Here is a 15,243-nt window from a genome sequence, read left to right as displayed (position 1 = left end):
AAAAATGTATTTCTGTGTCTCTACTAACAACCCCAAGGTGCCTAACTTCTTAGCACAGCATTTAGGATCTTCCATGATGTTTGTGAACCTCTTCTGCAGCTCTCGTCATGCCCCTGTCACTTTCGCCCTCCCTGAGTCTCTTCTCACTGGTGTCTCTACTGGGCTGTCAGCACTCGGTTCAGTCCATGGCCATTGCATTAGGCATGTGACCTAGACTGGGCCAATCATAGCGAAAGGGTCACCTTGTTCTCACTGTAACACATCCTACTAGTCAATCGCTCAAATGTCTCGTCCTGACAAAGCCTCAGGACTACACACTCAGGACTTTATGTACATATCTATTATATCTTTTTAACATATTTGTTTTAATTATGGATCAGGCTGCCATGTATGGTTGTGCAAGTGGTGCCACGCACACAGATGCCTGGCTAAGGGCGGATGGAGCCTGAAGTCAGCCCAAGCACTGCTCCCCATGCTGTGAGCCCTGGAGCACTTTCCCAGTTCACACATTGGATAGCACTGTTCTAACAAGATTCTAAGCTCCCTAAGAGTGGAGAACATTTCTGTTCATCTATCTGGCACAGCTTCTAGTAACATGCCTTGTCAGAAGATGCTCAACAAATATCTGTGGAATTGAATTTCAGAGTACATTTTCAGACATAAAACTATTACTTCTCCATCATTTTTAATCTTCTTTATTCAATTATGTAGGAAATCAATCACCACACTGACGTTGTGCTCTCTCTAGCATCTATCACAATGTCAAACACCTTACAGATATTTAGTGGAGATTAATTTATGATGATAAATGACCCTTGCTCATTTATGGAAATGCTTTCCATTGCATTTTCTTATCTATTTTTATGATCTACTTTCTAAGTTTTATTCATTATATTTTATCTTCTAAAGAGCCTTGTTTGATGGTAGCCCTCACACACACAATAAATTTTCAAGTTTTTATGGTTAAATCAAATGAGACATTGAGTCTGGCTAAGAATTCATGATTCCTCATAAACAACAGTGCCGGATACACAGCAGAAATCCAATAAATGTTGATTATTGACAAAAAATTGTGATGATGATTGGGGTTAAAAACATCTACTCTGCCTACAGATGAGTAAATAATAGTTGAAGTTTCTGGAAATTTTTTTAAGTAAGAAAAAGGACATAATTATCTGTGCATGTAGAGAATTCTATCAACGACTAATGTAAGTGTCAGTTTCTTTTCTACCAGGGGATTCACGTACACCAATGAGAAAATACTCCTGTGCTCACTTGTACTGGTCTGTGAAAGGTCTTGACAGACAAGTTTGGATGATATTATGCAAAAGAAGTTAGCTGCTCTATAAAAAGAGGGAAGAAGAGGAAAAGGAGGAAAGGATTAATAACTGCTATTTATCTTTTTAAAGAAAAGTTTCACTTTTAGGATATGTAGAGATTGATAATCTTCCAGAAAAGAGCAGCTACAAGGATTAAACTAAATATCTAGAAAATGATCAAGAAGTAGGATCATTTCGTCTGGTGGAACCATCAAATAATTGAAAGACAGCTTGAACATTTAGAATGCAAAGGATCGAGCAGCAAAGTTCATTGGCTGAGATTTTAAAAGAAAGGCCCAGAGACTTTGAATCACCCAGGTTAGTTAAAAATTAAGCGATTTGTCATCGCTTTCTTCCACTAAAGGTAAATATACTTATCACATCACCATCAAGAAAGTTAAAGTATGTTCTATAGGAATATATTCTATATATTAAAACATATTCTACAGCGTCTACAGAAGCAAACAAGGCTTTACCCATGATGAAAGACTTTGGAGTCAACTGCGCGGGTTCAAATCCTAGCTCCCCCATTTATTAGCCTTGTGACCTTGGCAAGTTACTTATTCTCTATTCTTGTTTCCTTATCAGTAACGTGGGGATAGTACTTGTACCTGATTCAGAATGCTGTTGTGGAGAGTAATGAGATCCTGTGTGTAAAATATTTGACACAGGGCCCGGACCACAGTAAATACTCGATAAAAATTTGCAACTGTTTTTAGAGATAGAATAAAGAACTTATGAACCAAAGCAGACAGCAAAAGGCCATAAAAGTTTTCAAATATTGATCATCTACAATGCGTCAGTCATCATGTTAGTCAATTTTCACACCTTGTTTTTTTTAGTTAGCTGTTTTAAAATTATTTAAGACATACAAGCCCCCTTGGTAAAAGAGTTAAAAGAACACAGTATGATTTAATATGAAAGTGAAAAATAAGAGATCCCAGCTAACACCAACATTGACATTGACAACCACTATTCCAGGGCCTCAGGGATAACCATTATGAACTTTCTTTTTGATGGGGTAGGATCATACGCTACTAGAAATTTCTATGCCTGTAATAGTATATACGTATATAATCCCCATATTTTAGTATACAAATGCTCTACATACTATCCTGCAATTTGGTTTTTTTTCATTTATTGTATCTTTTTATCTTTCTATATTACTTTTTTCAAATAAACTTTATTTTGGAATAATTTTGGATTTATGGAAAGTTATAATATAAAATTGCATGAAATATGTGATATGAACATATTGTACAACCAAGGTACATTTGTCCAAAATAAGAAATTAATATTAGTACATTGATATTAACTAAACTCTGGAATTATTTAGATTTCACTAGTTTTTTTTGCTAATGTACTTTTTCTGTTCCAAGATCCAAGCCAGCACACCATGCTGCAGTAAGTCCATATCAGTTTTTATTTTTCCATCTCATTCCATTTTAACAACTGCATAGTATTACATAGTATAGGCGGACCATAATTTACATGATCCTATAAACAAATTTTCATATTGTTTCTAGTTTTTGGTTATTACAAACCATACTGTAATAAACACCATTAAGTCTATATCTTTGTTCATTTGTGCTGTAGGATAATCTTAGAAATAGAAATACTAGGTCAAAGATGTGTACCTTTTATGTATAATTTTGATATAAATATTGGCATGTTGCCTTCAAAGAAATTTACACTGTCATATTCCACAAAATTTAAATGAATTCTTATTTCCCAATAAATCTTGCTAATCTGAGAGTGAAAAATGACATTTTGTTGTTTTTATTTGCAGTTCTTTAATGATAAGTAAAGTAGAGCATCTTTTCAGATGTTTATTGGCAATTTGTATTTCATTTTTGTCAAGTGCCAGCTTATCTCCTTTAAGCTTTCCTCTATCCAGTCGTTCATCTTTTCATTATTGATTTAGAAGAGCTCTTTTATGTTAAGGAAATGAGCTATTTATCATATTTGTTGGAAATATTCTTCCAGCTCATATTTTGTCTTTTGACTTTATGTTAATATTTTGCTACCCACAAGTTAAAAATTTGTAATTATCATCTTTTCCTTTATACGTCTGGGTATTGTTTTTTTCCATGACAATATCATTATAAAATATTCACCTTTGTATACATTATTTCTAATCCTCACAACTCTATAATCATTAAAACAAACTCTTGATATTCTCAAGGAGCATTGAGCTCACTTCAAACATCAAATTTATAAACACTACTCAATGGCAAAGATCTTATGAAAACATTTCAAAAGATTAACACCATGACTCCAACTTTGTTTCACTGGATTCCTCCTTATTCTTGGACTTTGAAATTTGAGTGCTTGCAGAACCCTAGAGAAAGCTAGGATGAACCCTGGTCAATTTGTCTTCGGTTGCCTTAAGCTCTGATATTTGTGTCTCCTCGTTCGATATGTTTGCCAAGGCATTTTCTGTTGATACAAACTTCTTTCTATGCTGTTGAATACACTGACCTATAAACCTTTCCTTTTATGAACTTCAGCTCAGAAAGAGGCAATGATTTTTTTAGCTTATGTCAATAGAAAATGCTACATCCGTTCCTTGAACCAATCTATTTTGAAGGTCAAAGTAGGTTGCGAGCTCCACTAATGTCTTCACTCTACTGCTTCATTAAAATATTTGCACATGTTCCTAGGTTTCTCCTGGATTATATTTTCTTGAGCATCATATTTCTTGTGTTATGTTGTCGTCTTTACCCCAAATTTTAGTTATCCTTTCAATGTTTGCTAGGTTTTCTACTCAATTGATAATTTTTCCCCCAGTGGTGGAAGTACTTACTGAAATAGTTTCCCAAGTTGTTTTTTCTTGCTTCCTTATTGATAGTATCATTTCCATCACAAACATAAGCAATTGACTAATTTTACACTCCACTCTTTAACTTAGCCAATGAGTCTATTTTGTGACTAAGATCTATTACTTTATTAATTTCTTCAATTTCATTGCTAATAGTTGAATTTCCTTTCAGTTATTTTCCACAAAGAAAATGTTAAGCATTTTCATGGAGGTACTATGTAAATGAAAAGTAGGCAATAAAAGTAGCAATAAAACTGTATCAAAGTACAGCTGCTGAATGATTAACAAAATTTATCCACTAGCTAAATGCCTGATTCATTTATTCAGCAAATATTTAAAAGCACCTACTATATGCCAGGCACTGTTAGGGCTGTGTGGCTCCTCATGGGGCTCATTCTAGTGCTGGGATAATTATAGCCAACACATATTGATCTAGTATATTTAGTATATGCCAGGCAGTGTGTTGAGTGCTTCAAAGATTTTATATCACTTTCCTCGCTTGTGAGATGGGGATAATAGTACTGGTTATGCATAAAGTTGTTGAGAAAACTGAATGAAATAATATGTGTAAAGTACCTACAACAGGACTGGGGATGTATATGATATATATTCAACCAATCTTAGCTGTTATAATTTTGCGATTATTGTTATTTGATATAATCTTATAAGGTAGGGCTATTATTATCCTCATTTTATAGATAAGAAAACTGAAGGTTGTTTTCAAGCTTCAAGCTTGGATTTCAAAAATCCAAGATAGCTCTCTTATCCAAGAGAACTATCCAAGCAAGTCCATACAGGTAATAATACACAGAGGTAGGAATCCAATTCAGGTAAACAATTTTCAGCTTTTTCTTTCAACCCCTCAGATTTACAGTTTCCTATACTCTGGCTAATGTATGAAATTCAAATTTCCTCTCTAGCTCAATTATAGAGAGCTGTATGTCATTAACTTGTCTGGTCAAAACTGCAAATGTTAAATTGGTAAATGTCAAGGGTCTAAATTATTACTCCCATTTTCTAGTGGGAAGAAAAGAGGTTCAGAGAGGTCTTATACAGACAAAGTAACAGAGCCTGGATCTCAAGACAGGTCGGTCTGGCTCCAAAGCTACTTCACACTGACTAGAGATCTTTTTGGCCTTGTTAAAATATAGCTACGGTGAAAATTTCTGTTCACATTTACAAAATACATTTAACATTATTACTAATAGTTACAGTCACAGTGGTAAACATTATCACTAGCTCTTAAATTGTATAATATGGCTTTGACTATATGGCTTTGTAAAAATCATTTAAAATATAGAAATGTTTCACGAAGGGTCTAAGAGATATACAAGAAATGAAAAAAATGCCTTAAGTACTACCATGAGAATTTTTAAACAAACTTTTTATTTTGGGATAATTTGAGATTTGCAGAAAAGTTGCTAAGATAGAACAGAGAGTCCACGTGTACCCCTCCCTGTTTCCGCCATGGTTAACATCTTATGTTAACGTCATAGATTTGTCAAAACTAAGAAACTGACATTGGAACATTATTAAAGACCAAACTACAGACTTTATTTAGATTTCACCAGTTTTTCCATTAATATTCTCTTCCTGTTCCCGGGTCCAATCCAGGTGACCACACTGCATGTAGTTGTCAGTCTCCCCAGTCTCCTCTGGCCTGTGACAGTTTCTCAGTTCCTCATTGTTCTTCTTGAGTTTAATTGTCTTGAGAAATACTAGCCAAGTATCCTGCAGAGTGTCCCAGTCTGGGTTTGTCTGATTTTTTTTTTTTATGTTTTGACTGGGATGATATTATGAACATTTTAAAGTGAAAGGAATAAGAAAAATAATCCAAAAAAAGTTATAAGGAAAACAGTCCTGGCATTGTTTTCCTAAGTGAATCTCACCTAAAAAAAAAGTCACTAATTCAACAAAAATTTATTAAGCACCTACTATGTGCCAGGCACTGTTCTAGGCACAGAGGATACATTAGGAACAACCAGTCTAGACTGAATGCTCATAAAAGGTCTCTTCAAGGAGGTTACATTTGAGAAGCCCAAAGGACAAGATGGAAACAGATAGGAGCAAAGATTCGGGGGAAGAACGTTTCAAGGAAAGGGAATAACGAGTGCAAAAGCTTTGTAGCTGGGGTAAACTTGATATATTTTAACAGCTTCGATAAAGGCAGAGTGGCTGTGTCCTTGTTGTAAGAGGAAGAGTGGTAGATGAGATGAGCAAGGCAGATAGGGCTACATTACATTGGGCTTTGTAGACCATACTAGGGGGTATGGATTTTATGCTGAGCGGAATGGGAACTTTTTGAAAGATTTTAACTAAGAGAAGACCATAATCTGATATATTTTAAAAACATGACTCTGGATGCTGTATGGAGTATGAATTGTTGGGGGTAAATGTAGAAGCTAGGAGCCCAGTTAAGAGAAAACTGCAGTAGTCCAGGCAAGAAAAGATGATCATTGGAGTGGGATGGGCAGTAGCGGATATAAAGAGAAGTGGTGGGATCTGGGATGTGTTTCAGAGGAGGAAGAAATAGCACTGAGTAATGAATTGAATGTAAGACGAAGATCCTCAGGTTTTTGCCTTGATAAACTGGATGGATGACGGCGCAATCTATTGAGGTGGGGAGAACTGACAGAGCATATGTTGCCAGAGGAAGGTGGGGGAGGCTTGTAAGTCAAATGTGTTGTTTAGGTCAAGGCGAATTCACGATGTTTTGAGTTATCTTATAGGTAGATGGAGGCATGAGTTTGGAGTCCATGGAGAGAGAAGGGTTGGAGACATAAAATCCACATATAATATAAATGAATGCATATACATGTAATATCAGTAACAACTTACTAGGAAGAGTAGTCATACATCTCTGTTTATTAATCAATTCGTGCATTCATAAACTCATTCCACAAATATTTATGTATACCAACCAACATATCAGGCTCTAGGACAGTCATGCCAATGGCCTCTAAAGAGACGAGTGTGCAACCAGAGAACATGGATGGTAAGAAGAAAATATGAGAACTTTTTAAAGTTTGTTTTTTAATTTTTAATTTTTTGGTGAGGAAGATTGGCCCTGAGCTAAGATCTGTTGCCAATCTTCCTTTTTTTCCCGCTAAGGAAGACTGGCCCCTTTTTTTTGCTGAGGAAGAGCCAACATCTGTGCCCTTCTTCCTCTTTTTTGTATGTGGGAGGCCAACACAGCATGGCTTGATGAGCAGTCGGTAGGTCCACACCCAGGATCTAAACCTGAGAACTCCGGGCCACCAAAGTGGAGCGGGAGAACCTAATCACTACGCCACTGGTCGGCCCCTAGAACTTTTTAAATATTTATTTTTATCTAAAAACGGAAAAAATTGTCTAATTAATATTTAACATATGGATGGAAACTGGCTTCTCAATAAGTGTGAGTTATGTAATGTGGAGAATAATCCAGGAATTTCTTCATTTTCTTTCCCTTTAATATATTGTGACTTATTCCAGTTTATGTGTGCTGGGTTAAGTAGATTTACCAATTACATTATTATTTCATTAAACTAACCCTCACTAAAATGAAAGTAGCTAAAAAAGATTTCTGGGAAGAAAACATGAGTTGGACATAATAATGTAAGGTAAGCAAAAATGGTGATGGTAGAGTAATGGAGATGACATTTCGAAATCAGATTTGGCAATATTTCCATTGTTTGATTTTGATGCAATGACATATGTATGCTATCCAAGCTTGGGACCATGGTGAGGCAAGGAGGCATTCACCTCGGGCACAAAAATTTAAGGGGGTGCCCAGAACTCAGTAATCAAAATAAATAATATCTTAATGCAATATTTTAAAAAGTCAAAATTAATGCAAAAATCTATGATGAACAAAATATCAAAGTTTTAAATAAAGACAAGATGGCTCCCCTAAAAAATCTTACATAGTACAGTAAAACTTGAAGACAGAATTTTCCAACCCATTAAAAATCTTCCAAGCAATGCATTCCAAAGGGTTTTGAACCCATTTGTTAAAAACATAAAAATGCAACATCTTCTGGCTGACATCAGGGAAGATAGTTACCAGTTGAATTTGGTGGATGGAAGTGACAGAAATGGATACTTGCATTAGTAAGAGCATCCAAAGACGTACTTCTTCCATTAGGATCTACATATCTTTGTGAGTTATACTTTTCAACTTATGACAGCCATTAAAACGAAGTACAGAAATAACCTGAACGTTGAATCAGACATTTTAATAACCGTTTCACAAATTATCAAAGCTTTTTAAACCACTGAAACCTAGTCAATCATATTGCTTTCACCAAATATTTTTAGTGAGAGTAACAAGGATTTTTTAATACTACTAATATAAAAAATAACTCTTACAGTTAACTTTAAATGTTTATTTCACCTTGATCTTATCCTTTTACGTCTAAAAAATGTTTTATGTCATGCACAGGAGGACGTGTCTATAACTTACTCCCGTATATAGACATCATTTGTTTTGGTGATAAGAGAGTGCAACCAAAAAAAGTTTGGAGAGCACGGATGCAGGTAGTTAATGCTGTGGGTGTTAGGAACGTGGCAGGATTACATGATGTCAGCATGTTGTAAAATCACTGCACCCATGGACGTCTTCAGGAAAGCCACCCCACCAGTCTTCATAAAGGAAGGTTTGAGGAATGAACAGTATTTGGAAAAATAACTACTGCAAAATTTGTTTTTGCAGTAACAATTTGTTTTGCATCTACTGCCAGAGGAGATTAAAGCACTCTAAAAACATTTTTAAAGATGATCATAAATTCAAATTGGAGCCCTACTCTGAAGCCGTCCCAGCCCCAGATTTGAACCTGTCGGAGAAGGAAGCTCCCTTGGGGGCGGGGGGGGTGGGGGGCGGCAGGAGAGTGTCTCTCTCATGGAGGGTGTGTGTGGCGGGGGAGATGTGACACCATTTCTCTGAGACAAGCCAAGCGCTGTTGCCTCCTCTAGCAGGACCTGGGCCTTGAGGTCCCTCGAGCCGAGGCCATCGGGAGGGGCGGGCCGGGGGTGGGGGTGGGGGGACGCAGTCCTTTCTGGCTGAGGGCGGAGGCCGGGGGTGGCCCGTGTGCTTTCTTCCAGCAGAGGCCAGGGGCCTGTGAGGAGGGGAGGTTCCGGCGCCCTCCCAACGGGAAGGGAGAGCAGTCTTGGAGGGAAGGTCCGAGCAGGGGCTTTCGCTCGAGGCTTTCTCTGGTGGGCAGGGAGTCCGAAGAGCCCGAGAAGGCATGGAGGACTCAGGCCTGGTCCTTCCCCTGCGGGCAGAGGGAGTCCCGAGACGGACGCTCCAGAAGCCCTCTAACGAAAAGCGTTCGCACGGCCGCTCCCTCAATTTCGCGCTACAGCCCGGGGCGGAGTAAGAGCCGAGGTAATCAGACGCGAGCGGCAGCTGCCTCGGCACCTTGGGCGCCAGGCGCCGGGCTCGGAGCCCGAAGCCCCGAACTCTCGCGAGAGCGGCCGCCGCCATTTTTCCATTGATTGCCGCGGGCTGGGGGAGGGGCCGACGACGAAGGCGACGGCGGCGGCGGAGCCGTGGGTCGGTGTCTGCGCGCTGGGGGCTGAGGCTCGGGCTGAGGCCTCCGCGGTTGCCGGAGAGCGGGCCGCGGCGAGGATGACGGCCGCTGCCGCTTTCCCCTGAGCCAGAGAGCCGCCGCCGCCCTCCCCCTCCCCCGGCAGGGCGGAGAGGAGCGGCCGGAGTCTGAGCGATGGTGCCCGGCGAGGAGAACCAACTGGTCCCGAAAGAGGTGAGGGGCCAGCGGAGGAGGCTAGGCCCGAGGCCTGCGGCCGCTCGAGGCAGCGCAGGCCCGGGCTAGGGGCCGGTGCGGGCCCGGCGGGGGCGAGGAGGAGGTGCGTGGCGGCCGCGGGGTGTCTGCTGGGTGCGGCGAGCAGTTGGGCGCCCCGACTGGATCCCGAAGGCCGGGGGAGCGGAGACCTCCCCTGGGGGGTGTGGGGCTGGACAAATAAAGGAGCGGACGGGGAGGAATCAGGTCCTGCTCCGGGGGAGGAGGTGGCCTTTTAAGTACTTATTTACCACGTCGAGCCAAGACAGAGAGGTAATTTGGGAGGAGAAATTCTGGAACAGTTGCGGATGGGCACGACGGGGTGACGGGGCTGCTTCTGGTTTTGACAGTGGCGGTGCAGCGCTTTCGGGGCTTGTGAAATCGACACCCTGTGGGAGGGCAGAGTTAACTGTTACGACTTTTTTGAACTCCTGTTACTTAGTAGTCCTGTTGGCCTGCCGAAGTGGGGCCTACCGAAGATCGTCGAAAAGTAGTAAATGTGACTTTCACGGGAAGGTGGGCGATCGCTGAACATTGCCATATGGGGAGCTGAACTCTTTTTTTGTTGTTGGGTTGTGTATGCCAGTTTGGGCGACTTCTTAAATTCTTAAAAGCAAGTGATACGAGAAGCCTTGACTTATTGGCTTCTCTTGAATAGTAGTAGAAGATTAATGGTAGAATCCAGCACTGGCCAGTGAATTTCAACGTATTAATAGTATCTCTCTTGGCTTTATAAATATCTTCGGCGTATTCAAATGTGTATTTTTAACTGGTTAATCATCAGGCTGATAGTTTGGATTTTTATTTCTCGTATACCTTAAATAGGGGCAAGTGTCGGTTGAAATTAGCTATTTAGGTTCTTGATATTTATGATCGATACTCAGTAAAAATTCTTACTTTTTAAACTTGTTTTAGTTGCTTTGTAGCAATTTGTTGTTATTTAAGCTCTGACACTGCAAAAGTGATATTGGAGTTATGTATCTCTGATACAAATATTTTCCAACTCTATCAGATGATAGTTTTGCAAGGACAGTTTTTTTAAAACTCAGTTATCATGTGTCAGTATTTATTCATCAAGCATCACCAACTCCGTGCAAAGCAGATAAACAGATGAATTAATCAGAATTCTTGCCTTGGGAGTTTTCAAAGCTACTAGGAAAAGGAACGCTAGTAGTTGATCTCCAATTAGGGGCTAGGTACTTTACTACATAAGTAGTAGCTCTTAGGGATGGAAGTGATAGGTGCAATAGGAAAGATATAAACATGCATTTTCTTTTAGAGCTACATATTGCTGGTTTTCATTCTTATGAAAAGCAAAATTAGTCCTTTCTTAATTTTTTGACCATTAGAAAATATAGGTGGCACTCTGCTTTAAGAAAACTCAACGTTGGATTTATTTCCCTAATAATTTGGTTTATAGAAAATGTGATATAGATCTTCAGCTTTGCAGAAACATATCTGCTGTGTAAAAACTGGTACTATAATGCTGCTTTTGCCTTTTGGATTTTAAAAGTTAAATACCTCTCCTTTAAGACTAACTTCCTTACCTGAGGCTTCAAGCTCATCCTAACTTTTTCCCCCCTGCTTTTTTGGACTATATGCCTTTATCTTCTGTTCCCTAGACTCATCTTCAGTGTTTTCTTTTAACCTGGCTCCTTTCATAATTCCTGGAAGCACACAGAGTACTCTGCATCTTAAGATTGTCACTTGAAGTCCTTACCTCTTTTAGCTAGCTAACTAGTTCTTTCTTGATGGCCATACTCCTCCTCTTGAATACTTGCTTCTCTTCTTTGAATTTTCTTTTGCATTTGATACTTAAAAAAAAATTCCTTGATTTTAGCAATACTGTAATTTTCTGCTCTTTTTCCCTACCTGTTTGTCCTGTCTGGCCACCTTTCTCTTCTGTGTCCTTAATTATCACTTTTGTCTGGACTTTGTCATCCCCTGTGTGGTTTTTTTAAGTAGGAGTAGAATCATGGTGCTAAAGCTGAGAGAGAGCATAGTGATCATCTAGTAACTTAGACCTTTCACTTTACACATGAAGAAATTAGGGCCAGAGGATTGCAGGTGACTCGTTTAGGGTCACATAATGAGTAAATGACAGAGCTAGGACTAGAACTCACATCCCCTTGATTTTACTGTATTTTACAGATCCTTCCACGTAATCGAGAGGCTCTGTAAGAATAGTGTGTAACTCTCTAAATACAGTTACTATGTGAAAATAAATTACAGAATTACAAAATTTCCTGCTTCTGTTCTAATGGCTTATTATCAACAATTTGGAGGATCTTTTTTTTTTTGAGGCCCTTTATATAGGGAACCTCTGAATCGTACTACATTTAGACCTTGGTTAGGTGTGTGTGCATTCGTGCGTGTGTGCAGTTGTCGAATGAATGATAGATTATTCTGGTCCCCAAAGCTCAAGGACAAATGTACCTTAGAGCACTGCTGAAGAAGGCAGCTTAGTATAGTGCAGAGGTTGGCAGACTACAGCCCGTGGGCCACAGCCGGCCCACAGCCTGTGTTTGTATGGCCCATGAGTTGAGAATGATTTTTACATTTTCACCTTGTTGAAAAAAATCAAAAGAATAGTCTGTGACATATGGAAATATATGAAATTCAAATTTCAGTATTCACAAATAAAGTTTTATTGGAACACAGCCATGCCTATTTATTCACTGTTGTCTGTGGCTGCAGCAGAGTTGAGTAGTTGTTACAGATGCTGTTTGCAAGATCAATTTGAAATTACTTAGCTTCGCACTCACGGCCTAGTATAGTTTGATTTTGGCCACAACCTGCCCTTTCAGCTTATCTTTTCTCCCAGGAAACAAGTTTTTAATGCAGCCAAACAGGTTTCTCTCTAACTTGCTTTTCACTTGTATTTGTGCTATTCCCTCTTTCCTACTTCTCTCCGCCTGTTCAGAACCTTCATACACATTTTTCCATAAGTACCTCATATCTCATTTATTCTAAAAACCCATTTCTGACCATTTTAACCTTAGGGATTTTTCCTTAGAAGACCTTTGTATATGAATTGGCAATTAATAATTAGTTCTTTGTGACATCTACTGTGATCTCAACCTGTATTATACATTTTATATTTTATTTGTTGTGAATTTCTTGGCAGGAAAGATCTTTGTGTGTTTCTCTCTCTCTGTTCTTTTTGTGTCTGTGTGTTTGAGGAATATTCATCCTGAGCTAACATCCGTGCCAATCCTCCTCTATTTTTTGTATGTGGGAAAGAGCATGGCGGTGGAGTAGGTCTGCATCCAGGACGAGACCCTGCGAACATGGGCTGCAGAAGCGGAGCACGCGGAACTTGAACCACTTGGCCAGGGGGCTGGCCCCCCTCTCTCTGTTTCTTGTTTTTGTATATATTATAAGTCTAGGGCAGTGTCCTTTCTGGAGCAGATATTCATTAATATTTGTTGATGTGGTTATAGGGTTGTAAGGAAACTTAGAATTCTAACTGATTATCCCTTGCTTGGATGTTTTCCAGCCTTTACTTGAATAGTTTCATGACTAATCTCTGGTGACATCTTTGTTTTAGAAGAGATCTGTTGTTTTAAGTTTTTGAGTTGAGAGAAGTCTAGATCTCTATAGCTGCCATCTTTTGATAGTTGCCTCTGGACAACAGGAGAAATCTTAAATCATTTTCTGTAGGGTACATTTTTCTCATTGTTGAAGATGGGAAAGCGGAGCAGGAGGGCCAACCCTCTCCGTTCTATAGTCTGAGCATCCTCAGTCCTTTAACTGTTTCTCAGTTGCTCTCTTTTAGACATAATCTAGTGTTTTTAGTATTCCTCCTAAATTGTTGTACCCGAAGAAAAGCTAAGAGAGTGTGGTCTGTCATTGTGGTTAACAACAAAGCCTTTTACCTCACTTTTTCACTCTACCATATGTCTTTGAATTGTTGTATATTGATACTGGCTTTGAGATCTCTTGCTTTTAATATTATCCCAATTTTGATATATTGTTTGTCATTTTTATTGTTGTTTCCTTGTAAGTATTGGTGACATTAATATTTATTGAGTACTCACTATGCATATTACTGTACTCTGCTATATAGGAAAAATTTAGAAAAAGTAGAAGAAATTTATTCTTCCCTCAAGTATCTTATAATTAAAGATAGGGTACATATTGACTAATGCTTTTAAAATATTACTTTCACTGCAGTGCTTAAAGTGGTGTCCAAGGAGTACATAAATGCAGAGAAGATAGAAACATGAAAGAAAAAGAAGAGTGTGTGGTTCCATGTCTCAGTGGGTTTTTTTTCTGCCTTTCTTTTCCATGCAGTACACACCACTTCTGCCTGGAACTAATGATGATGATAGTAATGTCCAGTATTTATTTAGCATTTATTATATGTCAAATACCATTGTATGTGCTTTGTGTGTCTTAACTCATTTGAGCCTCACAATGAACTCACAAATATATAAGGGCCATTGATATCGAGAGCCCCCCAAATGTTAGAACAACTTGTTTTTCATCTTTGTTGTCAGTTTTTTAAATAAAATCCATCAATACTATTATGGAGTGTGTTGAGTGAATATTCTTTTAATTTTATTTCTCTTCATTAAATTACTTGAGGAAATGTGTTACAATGGTAACTCTTGTTTTTCCTAGTTCTTTAGAAATTAGCCTTTTTTCTTAAATTTGGGGTATTGATTCTCCTTTACCAGTAAAAGGCAAGTATGTCAAATAACACTTGTCAGTGGTTTACATCAGTTGAAGTGTTTAATAAAAATCATTAGTATTTCACATATCATTGGAAATGCTCATTTAATAAAGTGAAGAAGCTGAATGCAAAGTTGTATATGATTCCAATTTTGACAAGGGAAAAATGGACAATTTAGGGTTATATGCATTGAAACATTAAAAGGAGTACTGTAAAATACTAACAGTTGCAGTTTCTGGATATCTGGACTATTGGGCTTCGTTTAGATTTTCTTCTTTACATATTTCAACAATGAGCATGTACATTACTAAAAAAAAAGAAATTTCGATGATCTGGATTGTAGTTTTTGAGGTTGTTGTTTTGTTGTTTTTTGCACTCATGGTTTTCATTTTCCTGACTTCTTGTTCTGTATATTTGCCACAGACTAATCTGATCCACGTGTGTGGCTTCAGCCTTTGATTTTAATTTACACACTTATATCTTCAGCCCTGACCTCTCTTCTTCTAGATTCAGATTTCCACCTGCATACTGGGTATCTCTACTTGCTTGTACTCTCAGACCCACAAATTAAATATGGGTAGTATCACCCTCATTTCTCTCCTCTCCCTTTTCTCATGTTCTTCTCCCAACATACGTCTTTTCTCTGTA

At 38.7% G+C, this 15,243-nt stretch overlaps 1 protein-coding gene across 2 annotated transcripts in view; it reads left to right on the top strand.

Moving 5' to 3' along the window:
* The first annotated feature begins 9,658 nt into the window (after window positions 1-9,658).
* Window positions 9,659-15,243, top strand: part of USP47 (ubiquitin specific peptidase 47) — a 110,829-nt gene continuing 105,244 nt past the window's right edge. For both annotated transcript variants that reach the window (XM_046684888.1, XM_046684886.1), the window contains exon 1: window positions 9,659-9,881. In XM_046684888.1, coding sequence (XP_046540844.1) covers window positions 9,843-9,881 — 39 coding nt within the window. In that variant the 5' untranslated portion in view covers window positions 9,659-9,842. The remainder of the gene's footprint in view (window positions 9,882-15,243) is intronic.

Source organism: Equus quagga, chromosome 14 (genome assembly GCF_021613505.1).
Source record: "Equus quagga isolate Etosha38 chromosome 14, UCLA_HA_Equagga_1.0, whole genome shotgun sequence".
NCBI lineage: Eukaryota > Metazoa > Chordata > Mammalia > Perissodactyla > Equidae > Equus > Equus quagga.
Note: the sequence above shows the minus strand (reverse complement) of the source record. Positions and strands in the feature narration are given on the sequence as shown.